At 33.2% G+C, this 24,599-nt stretch overlaps 1 protein-coding gene across 1 annotated transcript in view; it reads left to right on the top strand.

Annotated features, from left to right (window-relative positions):
* The window catches only part of LOC127726239 (carboxy-terminal kinesin 2-like), a 39,993-nt gene that overhangs the window by 7,119 nt on the left and 8,275 nt on the right, over positions 1-24,599 (top strand). Inside the window, exons 3-6 of the mRNA XM_052233546.1 lie at positions 4,573-4,756; positions 14,838-15,140; positions 22,213-22,276; positions 23,903-23,940. Of these exons, the coding sequence (XP_052089506.1) occupies positions 4,573-4,756; positions 14,838-15,140; positions 22,213-22,276; positions 23,903-23,940 (589 nt within the window). The remainder of the gene's footprint in view (positions 1-4,572; positions 4,757-14,837; positions 15,141-22,212; positions 22,277-23,902; positions 23,941-24,599) is intronic.

Genomic DNA, 24,599 nt, shown 5'->3' with positions numbered 1-24,599 from the left:
TACAATAATTCATATTTTGTGAAAAACCACACACTACCAGAAAATATACTGAAGATGATATTATCAAAATGCTGGACTTTTTGATCGACAATATATTTGTTGAGTTTGGAGGATTTATATTTCAACAGACAGGCGGTATTCCAATGGGAACTAATTGTGCACCCCTACTGGCCGATTTATTTTTGTACTCGTATGAAGCAGAATTCATTCAGAACCTTCTAAAAGACAAAAAGAAAAAGCACCTTGCGAAATTCTTTAATTTTACTTTCCGATATATTGATGATGTTCTATCATTAAATAACCCATATTTCAGCCAATACTTACATCTCATATATCCCAATGAACTTGAAATTAAGGATACTACTGATACTAGAAGGACTGCTTCATACCTTGATCTTTTCCTCAATATTGACACAGATGGACGACTTCACACGAAAATCTATGATAAACGGGACGATTTCAACTTCCCAATTATCAATTTCCCATTTCTCAGCAGTAACATACCCTCTGCCCCTTCGTATGATGTTTACATATCTCAATTGATACGTTATTCTCGTGTTTGTTCACACTATATGGACTTCATATACAGGAGTGTGCTCCTTACGCAGAAACTGCTCCAACAAAGTTATGAGGAGGACAGATTAAAAATGACACTCCGTAAATTTTACGGACACCATCACCAATTGGTTGATTCATACGATGTGTCTTTGTCAAATCTAACTAAGGACATTTTTACCACGTGTTAGATTGTGGTTTGTCATTACGTCGTCTGATCTTTAAATTACCGAACGTGAGTTATTCCCGATTGTGACTGTTTTGCTGAGTGTGAAACCTCATTGCTATAAGACGTGCCACGGTACCTTTCTATCCCAAACTCATGTATTTAATTTTGATGTTATATTTGTTGTTCTCGTCGGATTTTGTCAAATGTCTTAACGTATTTTGTGTTATGGTATAGATAATTAATCACCCCCTTCATTTATTAGATTTTAGTTTGGTTCAACGAAATTTATACGATATATTTGGTTTACAGTTTGATTCAGAAGAAACACCGACATAGCTAGATAATACAATTAATTATCTAATTACTACCACAATTTGATATTAATAAGTATTGTAATTTTCATTGTTATTAATAAATGTAATGGCAGTATTACAAATCTATCTTGAATCAATCCTAATCCTATCTTATTTTTGAGAAATATTTTTACAAATTCATATGTGACGTCACTTTGTGTGTTTTTTTAGAATTTCAAATGTGACGTCACTTTGTGCGTTGAGGCTTTAGCTAACTCGGCTGTGTATTTTTATATGTTGGATTAAGTTGTTTTATGTAATGTATCCGTTTTTATTTTGTAGTTAGTCCCCACTTTGGTTTTATCATGTATATCTATTATATAGTCATTTTATGATATTTACTCTTTGCAAAATTATAAATTATTCTAAATAATAAGGATGTTCTTGTCCCAGGCAGAAAATCCTGGCCGTGTTAGGCGCAACTTTTTGGAAGTTTTGGTCCTCCGTGCTCTTCAGCTTTGTACTTTCAAACTTTTTTTATCTGAGCGTCACTGGTTCTCCCATTTATTTGTATTGTGGTCCTGTCATGTGAAGTTGTCGTTTTGGTGTTGTTTTTGACGTTGCCATAAAAGCGGGAGGTTTGGCATGCCACAAAACCAGGTTCAACCCACCATTTTTTTCTTAAAATGTCCTGTACCAAGTCAGGAAAATGGCCATTGTTATATTATAGTTCGTTTCTGTGTGTGTTACATTTTAATGTTGTGTTTTTGTTGTGTCGTTGTTCTCCTCTTATATTTGATGCGTTTTCCTCAGTTTTAGTTTGTAACCCGGATTTGCTTTTATCTCTATCGATTTATGAGTTTCGAACAGCGGTATACTACTGTTGCCTTTATCTATAGCATTTATTATTTATCATTTCTAATAATTAGTAATATTCCAAGTAATTCTGCACGTAAAAGAAAGATGTATGGAGAGATAAAGGATCTCCTTGTCTACAACCTCTTTGAATTTCAAAGAAATTAAGATAAATAAAAAATAATTTTGAGAAACTGCAGAACTTATTTTTGTGTAAAAGGTCCTTATCCAGTGTTTTATAGAGGGGCCAAAATTGAAAAAATTCTAAAAACGTTTTTATTTATATTCCATGATACAGAGTCAAAGGCTTTTATCAAAATCAATGAGGAGCAGTCAGTTCTGTATGAAACTAAATATCATTATAATTTGAGGTAGAACTAATTTTATACGCTCTGCTATGTAGTTCAATGCTAATTTATATGTGGTATTTAGTACGTTTATTGGTCATGAACAGTCTTTGTTTATCTCCCTTTGGTATACAGGTTATAAAACCTTGTCTATGAGACATATAGAATTCCCCATTTTCGTTACCATTAATTATAAATCTCTCCAGAAAACTTGAAAAATTCATTTGTAAAACCATCTGACCCAAATTACATAACTTTGTATGCACTACGTTACATCTCACTGATAGATAGACTGGTATAATTGGATACACCCGGAATTCAAAGCAATGATTTGTTCCATGGATGGTTGTAACTTCTTCAATTAATATGTTTTAAACCATAAAAATGTCCTCCTCTTCTCCATGTAAAATATATAATATTTTAGATTCACACCAATATGAGAATGAATATTCTGTAATTCAAATATTTGAATAGAACTATAATCTTCCGTTCGTCAGTAATTCATACACTGTACTTAAAAGCTAAGTTAACTGCATCTCGTCGGAAATGAGGATTTCAGTATGTACGTTTTATTTGTTTATTTCTTTTATATTGGGCTTTAAATTTATCAAATGCAACTTCGAAAAGTAGATTTTCTTCTGCTGCCTCCGTTATAGAGGAACCATTCAACTGGGCAAATGAAGGCCAAATATATAACGTGCTATATGATTTTGCAAACTGTTTTTTGGCATTGTATGCTTACTGTATAGATGTAGCAATCCCTTAGTTGTCTGAATCAAAACGGGTTTATGCATTACCACCACTACAGCGTCTTACGATAGTAATGGCAAATAAGAAAATATTTTTCCAAGTTACAGACTTCAAATCGCACAATCCATTGGTTCAAATTACCTTTTTACTATCTTGTCGAACACTTCCAAAACGAGTCTATTCTGGTAGTTATTTGATTCTCGGGGGTCACGTATATAATACCCTTATTAACCGTCGTATTATGTTTAATTGTTAGCGGACAGGCATGTTTTCTGAAACATCATTTCTGATGTGACTGTCATACAAGTGAGAGGTTTAGCTAGCTATAAAACCAGGTTCAATTCACCATTTTCTACATAAGAAAATGCCTGTACCAAATCAGGAATATGACAGTTGTTATCAATTCGTTTGATGTGTTTGTTTTTTTGATTTTGCCATTTGATTGGGGACTTTCCTTTTTGAATTTTCCTCGGAGTTCAGTATTTTTATGATTTTACTTTTTTCTACAGGTGGAAAACCGTCGATAACATTGACCTGTGTTCAGCTATTTTTATTTATTTAGTATACTATACAGACCTGCCAATAATCTGCTAACATTATCAAAGAGACAGTATCATGATCATTTTTTCTTTTAAAGCAACCGCTACAAACGTTTTTGAAAATAGTAAATTAAATTTTTTGGGTAACTGATCTCCAAGAGGCGGATAATTATTGCCTAGTGACTTTAGAAAAGCCTTTCTTTTTGAAAACTCTGCTGATAGATGTAATACAATTAGATAAGAAGAAAACAGGAAAACAGCAATTTCTATCTTCTTAAATTGCCAAACACTGCTTCCGTGTTATTCCTGTTAGTCAGGCAGTGCAAATCAAAATAATCTGTTCAACTAAAAATAAGCATAAAAAGGAAGATATCACATAACAAACTTATTCTTTGTCTTTCCTGTACCTTATCTTGTCTGTTAGGTTCATATCATCAGGTTCTAAAGTATGAAGTTGGTATTTCCAAAAATGATCCTGAGAAAAAAAAACCTTTTGTATCTACCAGCTCCATACTGGTCAACCCTAATGATTTAAATGAAAAAGACGAGAAAATGTATAGAAAAGATAAAGAATAAACCATTATGCGGCCTCGTCCCTGATATCTCTGTAATATTGGTCAATGGACATTTAAACCTTAACTTACTGCAACAATAGTTTTCGAAAATAAAATGAATAATATTGAACCTCTTCCAGTTTATTTATTAAGCAGCAAAATTATATGATCAGTAAGCTGCAAAAATGTCTTATGTGCATCCGATTTCACCTGGATAGATGCACTTGCGATGAAGCTAGTTTGTTAACCGAAATATTGCATTTATTTTCATATCGCATTGTAAATATTTTATTAAATTAAAATTTACTTTCAAGATAGTATTTGAATTCCATTGTGAGGCAATTTATATATATATATAAATACATGTGTGTTGGTATGGGTGTGTGGGTGAGTATTTCATCTAGTAACTGTAACTACAGTGTTGTATGGTACGCAATATGTTGCGATAAAGTGCAAACCAGATTTTAAACCATTTTATACCAAATAAAATTATATTGCTTTATTTTGCAGATTTTTCTATTGGTGTCTACAACTTATTCCTATCTTTTACAATGTCCAGATTTTTCTCAGAGACCGTTAAGGGCAATGAGATATTGCACGAGCAGTTTAAGATCAAGATACACATGTCTTTATGATACAAATAAGTTATCGTTTTCTGAGCAGTGTAACAGAAATCCAGATTTCGTTACCCCAGGTAAGGATACAGAGAATTAAATGCTTAGTCAAATGTTTTTGTGTACAAGAAATGTACATGATAAGCTGTAGTATACAGTCTCTCCGTGACAGCCTTGCTTCCATCATAACATTGTATATATATATATATATATATAACCAGTCTAAAAGGGTACAACATCACCCAAAAATAACAATAAAATGAACAAATGTAACTATAAATATTTCGGATAAAAGATATCCTTCATCAGTATGATCATGATGTAAAATGAATTTTACCAACCTATTCTGATTATAAAACTATAGCAATCTTGAAATCTATACAAAAAAAAACAGTTTTACCAGAACATCATAGAGACGCTAGTACAATTTCTAAAACTTCTAAACACGGCTCAACGACATACCTAAAATAAAAATAGTAATAATTTGCGATATGAGCTTGCACAACTTTAAAAAAGGTGACGACAGTTAAGATGTTACAACAACTGCGTGGAAATACATTCTCAATAAACAGCAATGACCGATCTAAGCTTGTATAATATTTCAAATTTGACAACGGTAGAACCCTGTAATTAAAACTAGTATAATTAAAACAATCTTTAAAAATGTAGGAGTCTAGTACAGAAAAGGAGTTACTGGAAACAAGTGATGGCAGGAAAATGAGTGAAACATTCTATCCAGAGGGCATACATGAAAAAACATAGAATGTTTCACTCATTTTTCTGCCATCACTTATTTTCCTGCCATCACTTGAAATATTATACAAGCTTAGATCGGTCAGTGCCATCACTTGAAATATTATACAGGCTTAGATCGGTCAGTGCTGTTTATTGGGAATGTATTTCTACGCAGTTGTTGTAACATCTTAACTGTCGTCACCTTTGGACTTTTAAAGTTGTGCAAGCTCATATCGCAAATTATTACTATTTTTATTTTAGGTATGTCGTTGCGCCGTGTTTGGAAATTTTAGAATTGTACTAGCGTCTCTATGATGTTCTGGTAAAACTGGTTTTTTTTTTGTGTATAGATTTCAAGTAAACCATATCCGGATTTCGACAGTTAATGTCTCTTCAGTGATGTTAAGGATCGAAACGGTATTTGGAAGGCAGATTTTCGTAATCTATTTCAGACTATAAGACTATACGACGTCTCCATCTATGTCGGATTTAAGATGTTTGTTATCTATTTCAGAGTATAATACTAGAAGGTGTCCTCATATATGTAAGACTATAAGATGTACTCAATAAAAATAAGGAGATGTGGTAGGATTGCCAATTTGACAACTATCCACTAAAGTTCAGATGAAGTGAATGTGAGCAATAATAGGTAACCGTACGGCCTTTGACAAAGAGAAAAAACCCATACCGATATGAAAAATAGTAAGCATTTTAATTGAGAAAAGTTACGGCGTCATTCATCACAAAACAATTTACGAAAAACATATATGACAGACATGTTCCAACGACAACTACTGAACTACAGGCTCTTGACTTGGGACAAGCAAATAAAGAATATTTCCGGGTTGACATGCATGTGAGCCCTCAACCCTCCCCTAAACTGGGATAACACATAAGAACAAACAATAAATATCTGTTGAAAAAAGCTTTATACCACATCGTCTTTTTAATATTAACTCATCAGATCGATTTTCACATCCCTTCTTTTAAAGTAAAATATGAAAACAACACGTTATACATTTCATGCGTTCGAAGCGCTTTTCTGAATTTACATTTATCAGGAAAGCTCAAAGCCGAATATTTGAAAGCCAAAAATGTATAATAACCTAATAATATTCTATACAAAGCACAAAAATGTCGTCATTCACCTCAAAAGCTAACCAAACCTTTAAACAAACTTAGTCACAGGAGATATAGTTACGATAGTATCGTAAAACCATTAAAGATGGCATTATTTTGGAATTAATATTGATTCACTCTCAGGGTTGAGATCACACAATACATGTTCAATCCCACAGCCGTTTTGTGCCTGTCCCAAGTCAGGAACCTCTAGCCTTTGTTAGTCTTGAGCGTTTTTGTTTCTTAAATAGATTCATTTGTATGTTTCGGGGTTTAGTGTGACGTCAATTTCGCTGAAATAGTATACATTATTGTTTAGGGGCCACCTGAAGCCCGCTTACTGATACGGATTTTTCTCGATGCGTTGAAGATCCATTGGTAAGTTTGGGCTGTTTTCTGCCCTCTGGTCGGGTTGTTGTCTCTTTGACACATTCCCCATTTCCATTATCAATTTGATCATCAGTAACACTTGATTAAAATCTGTTAAAGGACAAAGTTTAGTACAATGTTGAAGAGCACTGAAGACCAAAAATTACAAACGTTTATGTCAAATATACATATTATGATATTATTACGTAATTATTTCTGTATTGGCCTTGTTATTGGTCCGAGGTTTGCTGTATTGGCCTGTGGCGAAGCCGAAGGCCAATGCAGCTGGCCGATGACCAATAACAAGGCCAATACAGAAATAATCAATTAATGATATCTTTATTAATTAACTACAGTGTTTACCTGGGTTTGTTTTGTGTTTTATTTCCTTTTACAAGATTTTAACCTTGATTTACATTGAAATTTAACTATACAAATCTGAGTTACTCAGTTTCCTTTTATTAGCTGCAATGTTATATGATCTGGTGCTGTTTGGAAGTGTCTTCTACATATTTTGATGATTTGTTAACCCTTTTCAGTCACTATAAAGTGTTTCAATACATATTTAGACGCAACACATAAATAGTAATTGAAAAGGTACCGCCATTGCATGTGAGATTCAGAAACAAAAGGATGAAATAAAACTAGGAGTTAAATATATTGCAAATAAGACGATCCATAGACCATGACCAAAGTACAAAGACTTAAACAAATTACAATAGATTACAGGTCAACCTACAACAATCCATATGCCTGGTTCGGGTTGAAAATTATATGATACATACACCTAACAAAAACATGAGAAGCAAACACAGGCACTTGTTTCTATCCATTGGAAGATCCACTATCAACGTATATTTACGAGAAGGTACCAAACTACTTTTTTCAACTGTCCGCTTCAGAATGTTATTTTGCTGTCAATTCATGCTAAAATTTCTTGTTCCATACCCAATTCTATTCGTAAAGGCGGACTAAAAACGATCACATGAAAATTTATTGACAAATCTAGTGTATTGCAGGTAAGGAGTACTCTAAGGGTAATTACAATATATGCCATGTGAAAGAAAAACATTTCACGAATAGAATGGGGGTATGGAACAAGAAATTTGAGCATGAATTGACAGCAAAATAAAGTTTTGAAGCGGACAGGTGAAAACAGTAGTTGGGAACTTTTTCGTAAATATGCGTTGATAGTGGATCTTCCCATGGATAGAATCAAGTGCCTGTGGATGCGAAAGTAAACAGTAGATTGATGTCGACAAGAAATTCATGAGCTTTGTGATAATCTACAGATCGACTTGATGCCCGAACTTGAAATAAATCAAAAAAAAGTAAAATAACACAAATTCCGAACTCCGAGGAAAATTCAAAACGGAAAGTCCCTAATCAAATGACAAAATAAGAAGCTAAAACGCATCAAACGAATGGATAACAACTGTCATATTCCTGACTTGGTAACAGGCATTTTCTTATGTAAAAAAATTTTGGACTAAACCTGGTCTTATAGCTAGCTAAACCTCTCACTTGTATGACAGTCGCATACAAATCCATTATATTGACATCGATGTGTGAACAAAACAAACAGACATAATAGGTAAACATGTCACAAATAGGAGAAAAGCAGTCAATATTGTGTTATAAGAAAAGCAGTCAATATTGTGTTATAATCTTAATAACTATAAAAACAAACAAATATGTTAATAAAGAAAACTAAAAATGCATATTGAAAAAGCACATTAGCAATAACGAAAGACAAGAATACAAAAATTTACCATAGCACAATAACACAATGACGGGATGTACAAGTACCGAGCCGCGTCAAATTGATATTACCAAACGACAGTTTACATTAAGTTTGCGTTTATCAATACTTTTGAACTAAAAACTAGAGACGTTTCGAAATCCTGTATTTGCCGGATCAGAACTCGGCCAATACAGAAAAAAAATCAATATTGGCTGAGTTAACACTTTTGTATTGCATAGGCAGTCTTCATCATATTAAGTCATATAACAGAGTAGTAAATCAATAACCTAATATATTGCTGGGTAGACAATCCTTATTATTTCTTTAGTTTTTTAAACAGTTAATATATAAGTTCTACCATATCAATGATATATTAAACATTAAAGTAACAACATTCAATACACAATGCAGTCATGACAGCACGTAGTTGGTGCATTTTCGTTGGGTGGTTTCAGTTTGGTGCAGCGATCACGATCTTGTTTCCATTCTCGATTCTACCAATTAATATCTATATTTTGCTTCTGCACAAGATCGTGATATGCTGCACCAAATTGAAAATGCATCAATTATCGTGCTGAAAATAATTAATGTATTGGATAACTTAACTATATAAGTGTCCTTACAAACACCGGTATATTACTGGGTCTTCCAAGTCCTCCATGAAACCTCATTCTAAATAATTAACACCAATTTTTTATGTGTTTCCCTCGGTTTTTGACCCGAATTTGTTTCTGCTTAATCAATTTATGACTATTGAACAGCGGTATACTACTGTTGCCTTTATCTATCAGCAATCAAAGCCCGGGTTCAAAAAATCTTTTAGTGTACATACAATCTAAAACTCTTTCATCTTTCAGTAGTATTAAAACATTTGACTTCTCTACAATTTCACAAGTATTCCCCATTCCAAACTAAAAGACGAGTGGAAAGAGTTGGTCCTGCTTTGTTTTATAAAAAAAAGTATGGCCAACGTAGATACAAGTATCATGTTTTAGGGAGGTATAAATCATACTTTCTAAAAAAAAAACCATTCTGATTCAAACAAATCGTTTCTCGTTTTTTCTATAGATTAGACCGTTGGTTGTCCTGTTTGAATTGTTTAACACTAGTCATTTTGGGGCCCTTTATTGCTTGATGTTCAGTGTGAGCCAAGGCTCTGTACTTTGACCTATAATTGTTTATTTTTTACACATTGTGACTTTGATAAAGATTTGTCTCATTGGCACTCATACCACATCTTATTAAAAAAAATCTCTGAAACTGACATTGTCAAGATGCTTGATGTTTCGAGGAGTTTTTTTTTCAACAAACAATCGGCATTCCCATCGGAATCAACTGTCCCATCTGCTTGTCAACTTTTTCCTTTATTCATATGTGGCTGACTTCATACAGGAACTCTTAGGAAGAGTGTTTAGCTATATAGATGATGTTCTCTCACTAAATAATTAAAAATTTGGAGACTGTGTTGAACGCATCTATCCCATCGACCTTGAGATAAACGATACAACAGATACGGTTAAGTTTGCCTCTTATCTTGACTTACATCTAGAAATTGACAATGAGGGTCGGTTGAAAACAAAACTTTCTGACAGAAGAAAGAGATGATTTCAGCTTCCCAATTACCATTTGTAGTTAGCAACATTCAAGCAGCGCCTTCAAACGGAGTATATATATCCCAGTTGATAGATATTCCAGGGCTTGTATTTCTTGATAGAGGATTGCTGCTCACAAGAAAGCTATTAAACCAAGAGTTCCAATTGGTGAAGTTATAGTCATTCCTTTTTAAGGTTTACGGACGCCATCACGTATAAAGTCCTTTATTTCTTTTAATGATAATCATGAAATTACAAACAAAATAACAATAAAAGACAGAACAGGCTGGTCATTAATCTACATTTTGAAATATCAAGTTTAGATTCCTTAGTTCCCATTAAAAGCATGCATCCCGCATGTATTATTTTCTTCAAACATTTCTCAATCTTTTAAATGTGTTTCTTCTATCTAAAGAATACTTAAAAATATTGTTTAACGTAAAACAGCTAAACAGCTATCTTTTTGCAGATGGTGGTATTTTGGGCAACTGCCTGGGTTGTTATAATTGGCTGTGTAATTAGCAAGAAGCGCCATTGCAGTAATTTTATGATGTAAAAAACTTCCTTAGCACTAAATGAAATGTGTTTTTTGGTATTATGGTGATTGACAATTGAACTACAGACAAGTATTTTGGTTTTCACTCATTTTTATCCTTTTCACCGGAATTTCAGGGAAAAGACGCTATTTACGTCATTAGTATTTTAAAGTGCGTTTGACAATTGACGACTATTTTCTGTTTTAACAGTTTTTCATATTTTCATACAGAATTTTATTTAGATAACCGAATATGCATAATTGTTGATGTATTGTAAAATAGGAAATTGTCTGTCCTTGACCTTTCATCATGATTTGACTGATTCTCTGACACACTAAATAATTCAAAATTTGGTGACCGTTGAACTTGAGATAAATGATACAACACATACAGTTAAGTCAGTATCTTATCTTGACTTTCATCTAGAAATTGACAGTGAGGGTCGGTTGAAAACAAAACTTTGTGACAAAAGAAAGAGATGATTTCAGCTTCCCAATTACCATTTGTATTAAGCAACATCTAAGCAGCGCCTTCAAACGGAGTATATATCTCCCAGTTGATACGATATTCCAGGGCTTGTATTTCATATCGTGATTTCATTGATAGAGGGTTGCTATTCACAAGAAAGCTATTAAACCAAGAGTTTCAAGCGGTAAAGTTGTGATCATTCCTTTGTTAGTTTTACGGATTCCACCACGTGTAGGTTGACCATTATCGAAAATCCGTTTCCCAGATGATAGCGGAAATGTTCTTATGTCGTAACTACAATCCAGTCACCTTTTCTCGAATGTGACCTACCGAATTATGCGTATTACCGAATTTGTATTAACATGAGCAAGACGACGGGTGCCACATGTTGAGCAGGATCTGCGTATCCTTCCGGAGCACCTGAGATAGCCTCAACTTTTTAGTGGGTTCGTGTTGGTCAGTCTTCTGTTTTGTATTTTGTGTACTGTTGTTTGTCTGCTGGTCTTTTTCTTTTTTAGCCATGGCATTGTCAGTTTTTTTTCGACTTATGAGTTTGAATGTCCCTCTTGTATCTTTCGTCTGTCTTTTATAAACATACCATACATATCTAAGAAGGACTTGTATGTACAAAAACCTAATACTGTTAAAAAATGGTAAAAATCATAATACTCATGACCTGATATTTTGTATCCAAATACTATATGTTTTGCTAATATCTTGTTTTGAAAATTGATTTTTGCTAGAAGATAATGCAGTTTCTCCCAAAAAATGTTTAAAAAATGACCATGTTGTAAAGAAATGTATGGGCAATAATAAATGCAAATAATATACTAATCAATTGAAAAATATAGTTATCGTAATAATTGTAAAACATACATATAATCTAAACTACCAACAAGCGTGATATAGACACTCAGGCGTCGACTGTCGCACTTCAGCGTGGCCGTCAGACTTCGGCGTTCCCATCACACTTCCGAGTCCTACATAAATACTGGCCAAACGAATGTTTTCCCTATAGAAAAACGAATTAAGCTTGCATATATATTTTGATAGTCATGTTTATAGCAAACAATTGAAATGAAAGGGCTTTAATTCTAACAGGAAATAAATGATCCTTTCTTTCAAATCATTCAAATCGTACAAAGTGTATGGATCTTTTTTCATTAACTGATATACATTGATAATATAAACTAAGGCAACAGTAGCGTACCGCTGTTCATTAGTCATAAATCGATTAAACGAAAACAAATCCGGATCACAAACCAAAACCGAGGGAAACACTATAAAAGAAAACAACGGAACAACAGAAATACTGAACTGCTACAAAAACAAACGACAACATATATAAAAACAGACTATTTGTTAACAACTGCCATATCCCTGACTTGTACAGGACATTTTAAGAAAAAATGGTGGGTTGAACCTAGTTTTATGGCTAGCCAACCCTCCAATATTAAAAAATACCGCTTAAATGACATGTTCAACATTACGTGACAGGAATACAGTACAAATAAACGAAAAAAACACCCAGGACAGAAAAATACATAAATAAATAATATAATAGTACATTACAACATGTACACCGCAGAATAACAACGGACACCTTCCACACACAGTACACCACAATAAAATTGTGAACTGTGCGTCACACAAATCTATCTAAGCCACAAAGAGTGACGTAACAGGTAAATTTCTAAAAATAGAAGATAAAATTAAGATTAAGTTTGTAATGGTGTTATTTTATGTATTTTCTAACCATTACAAGAATATTAATTTAGAATTGTGTTAGTAATGGTGTAATTATTTGTATTTTCTAACCATGTCGGTTTTTCTTCTAAATCAAAACTGTGTAAAAACAAATAAATCCTCTACATATAGTTGCCTGAAACTAAAATCTTATAAGTGAACTAGCTGATTAATTATCTTAACTTTTACATACATATAGAAAATAAAAATAGAATTCAAACCACAAACAATATCGAACCAGACTTACAAAAGACACATCATAATTTAATATATGAATGTTGGATGTATAAATACCGAGACACTTCGTATAGCAATGCGAATTCACACTCGGCAAAACAGTCATAATCGGGAACAGGTCACGTTCGGTACTTAGCCGACTAGCCGACGTATATGGTAAACCACAATCTAAACGTGGTAAAGATGTCATTAGTTAGTTTAGACACAGACACATCGTATAGATCAACCAATTCGTGATAGAGTCCATTAAATTTTCGGAGTGCCATTTTAAATTGTCCCTCCTCATAACTCTGTTGGAGCAGTGTTTGTGTAAAAAGCACACTCCTGTATATGAAGTCCGTATAGGGTGAACATACACTAGCATAACGTATCACCTGAGATATGTAAACACCATACGATGGGTATGTTACTGCTGAGAAATGGGAAATTGATAATTAGGGAGTTGAAATCGTATCGTTTGTCATAGATTTAAGTGTGAAGTCGTCATTCTTTGTCAATATTGAAATAATCAAGGTATTAATCAGTTCTTCTAGTATCAGTAGTATACTTAATTTCAAGTTCACTGGGATATATGAGATGTGAGTACTGACTTAAATATATGTTATTCAGTGATAGGACATCATCAATATATCTGAAAGTAAAATTTAAGAATTTCGAAAGGTGCCTTTTTTTTTACTTTTAGAAGGTTCTAAATGAATTCTGCTTCATACGAGTACAAAAACAAATCGGCCAGTAAGGGTGCACAATTAGTACCCATAGGAATACCGACTGACTGTTGAAATATCAATCCTCTAAACTCAACAAATATATTGTCAATCAAAAAGTCCAGCAGTTTGATAATATCATCTTCTGTATATTTTCTGATAGAATCAGTGTGGTTCTTCACAAAAGTATAAATTATTATAACCCGAAACAAGAAATTTATATCTACGATTCCCATTTTATAGACAAAGCACTGGTTAAAAATATCTCATCACAACATTTTTGGAGACCATCTTTTTGCAGTGATATTTTCGGTGCTGTTAAAGTGTGTTTGAAATTTCTGTCAGCAAGTTAACATTATCAGTATATCAGGTGTCCTTTATTAAATATGTTGTTGTTTAAATTATTCGTTAATCAAGCAACAACCAATCAAATTGCTGAAAAAAATCATAGAACAATATAGCTTACATACAAGCCACATTCAAATATACGTTTACACCGGAAACTCTAAGCAACATCTCTAAAGTTCCAAGCAATATGAATAACAATAACACACTTGCCATCATGGGACACCTTGTGTTAATTATGGTTTATGTTACTGAGAGGTTTCAGAAAGAAAACGGCTTTCTAAAAAGTACACAATACATACACATTGATTCAAAATTAAGTGCACTTCGTTAACACAAACAATACGTCGATAATAAGTTAAGAGTAATTTAGCATTGAGAAATATTGAAACAGATTAATAATGTAGAAGAATTTCAAAATGTATATAATCCAGATTGTTCAGTTATCGTTATGACTTTTACTGTTTTATAGTTTATAGTAATGGTTTTCATTTATTTTTTAGGTACTATACAACTGCTCCATATTATTTTATTATTCTTGACCTAAAATCTTAATTTAATTTCAGGTGAAAAATATGTTATAACTGGTAATCTGCGAAATGTAGACTGTTCGTCAGAACGATATCAGCCTTTCCGGTTATGGTCAAATGTAAGTGGAGAGTGTTTGAATCAAAAGTCGTTGTGTGAAGGAGAAGGCCAAGTTATCGTCAAAAATGGGTCGCTCATTGGAGATAGAACATGTCGTTGCGATTACACGAAAGGATATAAATTCATCAAACGACCAAAACAGAACTGTTCTTGTTCACCATTACAGGAGGATTGTTCATGTTACATCAGTAAATGTCCTGGTGGTTCAGTTTTGACGTCAGGTAAATTTTAATATGACATCAAAGAGAGGAGGACGGTACCAAACGGAAATTGAAACTCATAAGTCGATGTCAAACTGACAAAGCCATGGCAAAACCCAGAAAAAAGCTAACGTAAGACAAACAACAGTATACAAATCACAACATAGAAAACGAAAGTGACTGAGGAACACCCCCCCCCCCCTCCAAAATAAACGAAAAAAAAAAAACGCTGATGTTATCAGTTGCTCCTTGAGGGTAAGCAGATCATCCTCGTCACATGGCAATCGTCATTTTACTCATGTAAGTTTTAACTCCGTTTTAAGTCTAATTCGTTGGTTTTATATTCGATGACAAGAAAACGAGAGTCTGGTTATGACAGTTGCAGCATTTCCATCGTCTACTGTGAAATAGATATTTCAATACGGTCAACCAAGTCCGTAACATTTTCGAACGAATTACTTTAGCTGCACCACCTAGAAGACCTTGGTTAAAAAGCTTCCTTGTAAACACCAACTCACTTTTAAGGAAATCATGATAGGAAATGCAACGAAGTATCGTTTCAACTGGGAAATATAAACACCATATGTAGGCGCTGCAGGAATTTTGCTACATAGAAATGGAAAGTGCATATTTTGATCTTAATCATCTCCTTTGTCTCAAAATTATTTATTGAACCATCCCGAATTGTCAATTTCTACAGGTAAATCAAGATATGATGCAGCCGCCTTAAATGTACCTGGTGTGTCCTTTAATTTAAGTTTGCTAGAATAGATGCATTCAACATAGTCATCAAACGTTTACCTAAATAGTGAAAGAGCATCCTCTATATGGCTGAATATAAAGTTAAAGGATAATGCTGATTTTTTTTATTCTTCTATAAAGAAGGTCCTATATAAATAAAGGAACAAGCCAACAAGAAGATAAGAACAATTTGTTTCAATAGGAATGTCGATTTTTTGTTGAAAAAAAAAACACAAACTACAAACGTAACAGTTTCAGAGTGTTTGATGTTTTAATCAAAGTTTAGTTTTGATTGTGCCTTCTTCAAACAAGATTTTTGTAGCTACGTTGGTCATACTTTTTTTGATATAATAAAGAGATAATTGATTACCTTTGCAATTCTAAATTTTAGTTGTGAAGTAGTATACAAATGGTTTAGTAATACACAGTAGCAATAGAAAGATAAATCCTCAATATGCAGTTGTTACATGTGTGATGTAGGAATTAATCATCAATACAAAAATAAGAAGACGGGTGTAATCTAAATGAGACAATTAATCCTCAACCAAAGGACAATCGTATGAACAATTTAAGACCATCGTATGCCATTATATATTGAACAAATCAATTAGATGACATTGAAATCCAAATGTTAGATTCGCCGTTCTTGTACTTTATCACAGGCCTAATATCTTGCATTACTGCATGGATATAACAAAATAAAATGCTTGTCGAAAAGAAGTAGGATGCAGACATTGCTTAAAATGTCTGACCTTTTTTTTCTGTGTCATTTAAAAGAGAGGCGAATGATTCCAGAGGGACATTGAAACTCATATGTCGAAAATAAACAGAAAGCGCCATGGCTGCAAAAGAAAAAGACCAATAAACAAACAATAGTATACAAAAAGCAACATAGAAAACTAACGAATGAGGAACACGAACCCCCCAAATCTCAGGTGCTCCGGAAGGGTAAGCAGATGCTGTTCCACATGTGGCACCCGTCGTGTGACTCGTGGTATTACAAACCCGGTAATAAGTCTAATTTGGTAGGTCACATTCAGGAAAAGGGTACGGGATTGTAGTTACGACATTAAGAACATATCCGTTATCATCTGTGAAACGGATATTCCATAACGGTCAACCAACTCGTGATGGCGTCCGTAAAACTTACGAAGGGATGACTTCAACTTCACCACTTGTAACTCTTGGTTTAATAGCAACTTTGTGAGCAGCAACCCTCTATCAAGGAAATCATGATAGAAAATACAAGCCCTGGAATATCGTATCAACTGATAGATATATACTCCGTATGCAGGCGCTGCTGGGATGTTAGTACATAGAAATGGAAGGTTCACCATTGGGAAGCTGAAATAATCTCTTTTGTCGTAAAGTTTTGTTTCCAACTGACCCTCATTGTCAATCTTTCTAGATGTAAGTCAAGATATGAGGCAGACTTAACTGTATCTGTTGTATCCTTTAATTGGATATATGCCATCAAGTTTGTTCATAAATGTTTACTTTTCATAAACAAAAAGTAAATTTGATCACTTTATTAATAGCAAAACTGATACTACTAGCTTCAATTCATTTCTATTTGGAAATGCCGTATTTGTAGTCTTCCTCATTGAAGAAAACGAATAAGTCGACAAGCCAAGTATCGAAGTTAGCTCTAATGTTTTAAAACAATACTTAACAAAACATAATTAGTTTATTTTCAATTAAAAATACTGGTGGTACTAATAAGAACTTAAATTACCTATGATCGACAGTGTAGGAACAAATATTATAGATCCTATCAATATTGCAAACTACTTAAACAGTATTCAAAATATGATGAAAGTAACAAGTACATCAAAACGCTCTTGCCATAAGAAGGCACACATTAACAAAACAATCAGCTTATCAAAAGTCGGATGAACCCAATTAGTAATTATGACTTACAGCAACTAACGGCGATACTCGTTGACTCCGCTATGGACAGACACATCAAGAATGTGTCGACGTTAAACATGTTTCTTAATCTTTGATCGGATCGAAACTAAGAAACATAAAGGAAAAGCTACCTCCACAAAAGTGGTTCTATGAAAAATTACAGTTACTGAAATTGATTGCAAAGCATAATTTCAACTAATAAATTTAACCATGTTCTGACACACTCCACAGGAATTCAATACGCATCCAACATAATTTATGTAAGAATATAATGTTGGAAAATAAGTGTGAATTACTTGATATCGTTATATTTTTACTTATGTTCAACTATTGGAAATTATATTAAAGTTCAAAATTTATTATCTATAATTATCTAAGTTATGAGAATTTTCTGATTTTTTGTTTGTTTTTATAATTACTATATTAATGAACATTTTTGCCAGTGAATGTAAAAAGGGTTCGAGTTCATCTTTATATCTTAATCAATATGTTGTCGATGAATTAACAGCAACTATGTTGGAGTATTTCAAAATTCACATTACGGACATTGAAAGAATTTCACTACACTTTACACTTGGTCGCAAATGAATTTACAGTAAATGAAGTATGTGATTATATAAATTAATTAATCAATATCAAATTATTTCATTATTTGTATACTACACTTCAAAATTGTTTGTCAAAAAGAAATGATTCTTTAATTAAAGTGTTTGTGAGAATTCAAATGATCCTAACCTTAGCATTTAAACAGTACAACATTTAAACACACTGTAAAATGTCAATTAAGTAGAAGGACTTGATTCATAAGATCGGTTCTAATCTAAGAACAACACCAACAATCAGCATGACAAAGGTCAGATAGCTATTACAAAGCTCAAATTATCATAGTTAATGATTTGAGTTTTCGGATGCTTAATTATCAGCCTAATTCGGGTTAAAATTAACAAGTCATCAACCGTATAAACAACATGATTATATGTAGGACGATCAGTTTTCATAAATGAATGAAAATACATAATTAGGTCTGTGAAACTCAAATATCCAAATAGAAAAAGACAAGTATTGCTATCAATATAAGATCAATTTAAAGTTAGTACCATCGGGAAAATTTCTGCGGTGTTTTTATAATTATTAGAAGATGTGGTATGAGTGCCAATTAGACAACTCTCCATCCAAGTAACAATTATAGGTCAAAGTAGGCCGTCAACACGGAGCCTTGGCTAACACCGAACAACAAGCTATAAAGGTAAAAAAAATGACTAGTGTAAAACAATTGAAACAGGAAAACCAACGGTCTAATCTTTATAATAAACGAGAAACGCCTATGAACCACCCCAAAAACGACAACCACGGAACAACAGGCTCCTGACAGGTGCATACAAATGCATGTATTACGGTATAGTTCCTTATTATCTATAGCCAAAACATCATCAGTATTAAGTGTACATGCCATAAACTATTTCCTAAAAAAAATAGAATAAAGACGGACGTTTACTTTACATCCATTTCATAACAATACAGGAACAAGTATCTTTTTAACAAGGAGCCAATCGAAATAGCTACAGCCTCATCCTTTTGATACCTCTATTGCCTAAATGTTGATAAATTTTGTCCATGAGAAAATACACAGCCTCAATCATCTTATCACAGTTACCATACGCATGTATAATAGAAAAACAAAGTATATTGGGTATCCATTCATAACACAAAATCAGTACATGCACAGCAAAAACACACGAAAAGCAAAGGAACAGCGCTTGTATTGCTGTTCTTCATCTTAAAGTCACCCTAATATTGACTTCTAAATGTTATACCAAAATATCTGCTATATTTGTTTATTTGCTCAAATAATTTTTTGACAGATTCCTTCTAGATCCGTTTTCACCATTTTTAAGAATAAGATGACAAGGTATCTTAAATGACCTGCTGATTTTCTATTCAGCTAATGTTTCGATTGTGAACGATATTTTGATTTTTTTTATCAGAAGGTCTAACTTTTCTCAAAACAAGGGATGTTTTAATGTGTTAATAAGTTATGAACTATATGACAACAAGGGATTTAATACAGTTTGGTCAAATTAATATAAAGTCAACTTTGCCTTAGCAGGTTTGAGCCTAGCGTTGAATAATATCCTGATTTTGAAAAAGGAGTTTATTAGAAATTCGAGGGTAAACGTGTTTGTTTACAAACAATCAGCATTCCCATGAGAACCAACTGTGGTCCTCTTCTTATCGACTTGTTCCTTAATTCATATGAGGCTGACTGCAAAAAAGAACTTCCTAGAAAAGAGGGGCAAAGGATACCAAAGGAACATTCAAACGCATAAGTCGCAAATAAACTGACAACGCCATGGCTAAAAACTAAAAAACAAAACAAACAAAAAATGAGCAACATTTGTTCAAACCCCCCAAAAAACATGATGTGATCTCCGGTGTTTCGGAAGGGTAAGCAGAATCTGCATCACATATGGCACCCGTCGTGTTGCTCATGTTAGAACAAACCCGCTGATAAGTCTTATTCGGTAAGTCACAATCGGGGAAAAGATGACGGGATTGCAGTTACGACAATTTGAACATACCAGTTGTCTTCTACAGTCCTATCCCATTTCCCCCGAATGTTACCTATCGAATTAGAAATATCACCAGGTTGAACTTGCATGAGCAACAAGAAGAATGCCACATGTCGAGAAGGGTTTGTTTACCCTTCAAGAGCAACTTACATCACCCCCAGTGCTTGGTAGGTTTCGTGCCGCCCAGTCTTTAGTTTTCTATGTTCTGTTTGTGAACTGTTGTTTGTTGATTGCTCTTTTTTTCTTTTTTCTTTTTTAGTCATGACGTGGTCAGTTGATTTTCGACTTTTGATTGTTCCTTGGTATCTTTCGCATCCCTTTTAGTGCTTAACCATACTAAAGAGATTAAAGCAATCAACACCTATGTTAAAAATATGTATATATTAATTTAAGAACATGTATTAAAGACGCATTAGGTACGAGATATAAAACAATTAAAATAAGATTTTCGTTTTTTTAAATTTTTAATGAAAGTGAAAAAAGTGAAATAATAATTCACTTTTAGAATGCACGCGCAGCCAATTTTGTTCAATTTTGTAAAAATAAACTTCTTTTTAAATAAATCAAATACTATACTTACTTTAAATAAATCAAATATATACTGTAATTAGATCTTTGAATATTGTTTTTATTGGTTTTAATATTATTTTTGTTATCAGTAAATTAAAATCAAACTAATATTATTTTTACATACATATGCACATTAACAATATGTCGATACCTGTATCTTAGCATTGCACAAGGTCATGTTTTTCTCTTGATTGTTTATGAAGTTTTTAGACTAAATCCATTGGAAGTTGGATGTGAACTGATTTATATTTTAGTCTTAGATGCATGATTTTTTTTATTAGATAGTATTGGCTTTGAACTAGCTGTCAGTAACTGCGACTACTCATAGATCTGTACTTAGTGCCTTTATGTTTGTGGGGATGTATTAGTACCCGTCCACATCCACTTTTTGTTAGATGTACATTTTTTGTATCCATCTGATGAGTTAAGCCTTTTTCAACTGGTTTTTAGAGTTAGTTCATATGTTGCACTGTTACACCACTGTCCCAGGTTAGGAGGATAGTTGGTGCCTTCAAACGAGTTTAACCCCGCTACATTCTGTATGTGCCTGTCCCACGTCAGGATCCTGTAATGTAGTGGTTTTCGTTTGATGCTGTGTAACATGTTCGTTTATTGTTAATTATTTGAAAAAAATAATTAGACCGTTAGTTTTCTCGTTTCAATTGTCATTTCGTGGCCTTTTATAGCTGATTATGGAGTATGGGATTTGCTCATTGTTGAAGGCCGTACGGTGACCTATAGTTGTTAATTTCTGTGTCATTTGGTCTTGAGAATATGAGAATTCGTGTCAAATCGATGAATATAAATTTGACAGCTAATGACCATTTAATGAACTTCAGGTATAAGTTTTTGAAGTTATGTAGTCTGTCAAATGATTAGTACTGCGATGGGGATTATTGTTAACTGTGCAATTATGTTTATAGATATACTCCTTTAATATAATGGATCAAACTCACAATGTAAAGGCCTCTTAAAGATACACCACTTGAAATACACTGTTAAAGATACCGAAAATTATTTTAGCAATGCAGCTTTTGTAAATAATCAGGACTTTTTATAAATAAACAAATTAAATGTTTTTACCACATGCCAATGTAACTACTATTCAACGTTAATAGTGGCCGATGCCATTTTTAAGACCTTGATATTGACAGTGAATGGTAAATTGTATCGTATAATATACAACGAAATTCAAAAATATGGATTGCTATATGAATGCTTATGGATTAGTGTCAGGAGTTTCAAGGTCTTCTTTAGATACACATTCACTGTTTTGAAAAAAAAATATTTATTTGTTTCAGATTATAAATGTGTTGAGGAAAAACACCATGTTGACTCGAAGTGTCCTCTTATAGTTATCGAAAGGTATGGCTTCTAAATAATTGTCTGTCTACAAATAAAAGAATTTAGCGGTCCCTTCATTATATAGTATTTCTACTGAATGTTTAAAATAGTGCTGTGGAATTAAAGGTCGGAGAAAAATGAGTTGTTATTTGTGTAAAAAGGAGATATCCGGCGAGCAACATTCATTTAAGAGAGATTATACCGGCAGAAAAATAAAATCAAACATTAATCCATTAAACACTACACGAGAAACCTGAAATGTAGACATTCTGTTCCAACTGATGGTATTTTACAAGTTCATATTCGGTAACAAAACATATTCAAAGATATCATTCCTGCGGAAAAGAGAATGAAGTGAGTTCATCTGATAGAAGATATCAGATTTAGAAAAGGACCATGTCCTTCGACAACTGCAACATACTTTTAGTCATCCGTCAAGCTGGCAAGAAATTTGTATTAGTCTTAAACAGGCATTTTACATCATCTGAAAAGTCTTAACCTAAAAGTCCTGTGAAGGGCTTAAATTATTTTTCAGATGCAAATTCAGTACTGTGTAGACATTCGGCTTGGAGTCAATCCATTATAGTTGAGAAAATTAAAAACAAATAAGTATGTTGATGTACCGTACAGGTGAATGACAACTACTTGCCTGTCTGAACATAGCCTGAAGAAATCTGAATTGACCCCTAGCCAATATTCTAAACAGTACGTAAATGGCTGCATTGGAAAAGTCTGAAATTTACTAAAAGAATGAACATCACTTTATTATATATTGTACAGTCTTTTATGAGCTGTTCAGATAAACAAAGATCCATCTAAACTAAACCAAGATGGACGATTTCGTAAAATGTATACTTCGATCGCATCATTTGTTGCGTAAGAAGCGCTTTTGGGTATTTTATTTTCATCAACATGAACGCACCACAAAAGAATATGCCATTTTAGTGTGGTCGGTAAAATAGGATGCAAATCATGCAAATCTTTGCAGAAAATAATTATTTTGACAGTAATATTTTAAGGTTTTCCTTGTCGTATAACACACATTGTGGTGTGTTATACAACAAGAAAACCCTTTAAATATGCATTATCTGTAACTCATTCTTCAACAATAGAAAGAACTGGTGTTTCATAACACTTTGTCAAATTCTAAATCATTCTTAGCTATTTAAAGGTATTGAGTACATCAACCAGGAACGCTTAAAAATCTGTTGCAAAATAATCAAAATAACAATAAGTTGACATAAGATAACCACTGGTGAGGTTCCTGACTTGTGACAGGCACACTTGTGCATGTCGGGTTTCAACCAGTGTTGATTAGATTTTCATTCCTAATCTTAATTTCGATAAGTGGACTAATGTGCGTAAAAATCAATTTATGCAACAAATATTAAAAAATACACACACAGTATTACAGTATTAACTATTATCTTGATTTTAAAGAATGTCAAACAAAGATAAATGTAAACTATGATACCATTATAGACACGTGATTAATATAGTAGCAAAAAACCGCATGTTACTGCTTCATTGAGGCATATAACTTTTTTTTTAATTTCACAATAAAAGATGGTAGTTGTAACAAGGAGATTTAATACGACGAATTTTTAGATTTTCTTCTGCTATATTTCGTTTGTGCTTAATTTGTAGAGGTGGTTTACAGATTACAGAAGTTAAAACGAATGCGGGTAAATATGCATAATCGGTTTGTTGCCTTTTCCGCCATTCATTCACTTATAACTGTGTGCTAACTATAAACAACAGACCTATCACCAACTAAACCGGTCTTTAGAAATAAATTTAAACTGCTTTAAACCTACGTTAGGGGGTATCTTATTTGTTTTGTAATTGGGAAGTATTTTTCAACAAATAAGTCGCCCGTCCAATGGAAACAACTGTCATGTCAACTTGCTCTTTGTTCATTTGAGACAGACTTCAGGATCTATACAGGAAGAACGAAATAAAGCTAACATTATATGTAATGTTATGCTATATATATGATGTCGGCTTACTCTTCTGGAGCATCTGGGATCACTCCCGGTTTTTTGGTGGGATTCGTGTTGCTCAATCTTAAGTTTTAAAAGTTGTGCTTTGTAAACTGTTCGTTTTTTGCCATGGCGTTGTCAGTTTCCCTTCGACTTACTAGTTTGGAATGTGCCCTTGTTATCCTCCGCTTCTATTTCTTTTTGATACGAATCTGTCACTTGAAAAACATAATAAGCCTTAACTGAAACAGTTACGAACTTAAATTATTCATTATTACATAAATTGAAAACTGAAATACTTTTGAAAAAACACCAACCAGTTAAGTTCATACGCATACGTTCCTTTGCACCTACACACAAAT

Source organism: Mytilus californianus, unplaced genomic scaffold (genome assembly GCF_021869535.1).
Source record: "Mytilus californianus isolate M0D057914Y unplaced genomic scaffold, xbMytCali1.0.p SCAF_17, whole genome shotgun sequence".
Classification (NCBI taxonomy): Eukaryota; Metazoa; Mollusca; class Bivalvia; order Mytilida; family Mytilidae; genus Mytilus; species Mytilus californianus.
This window is presented reverse-complemented; position numbering and strand designations above follow the sequence as displayed.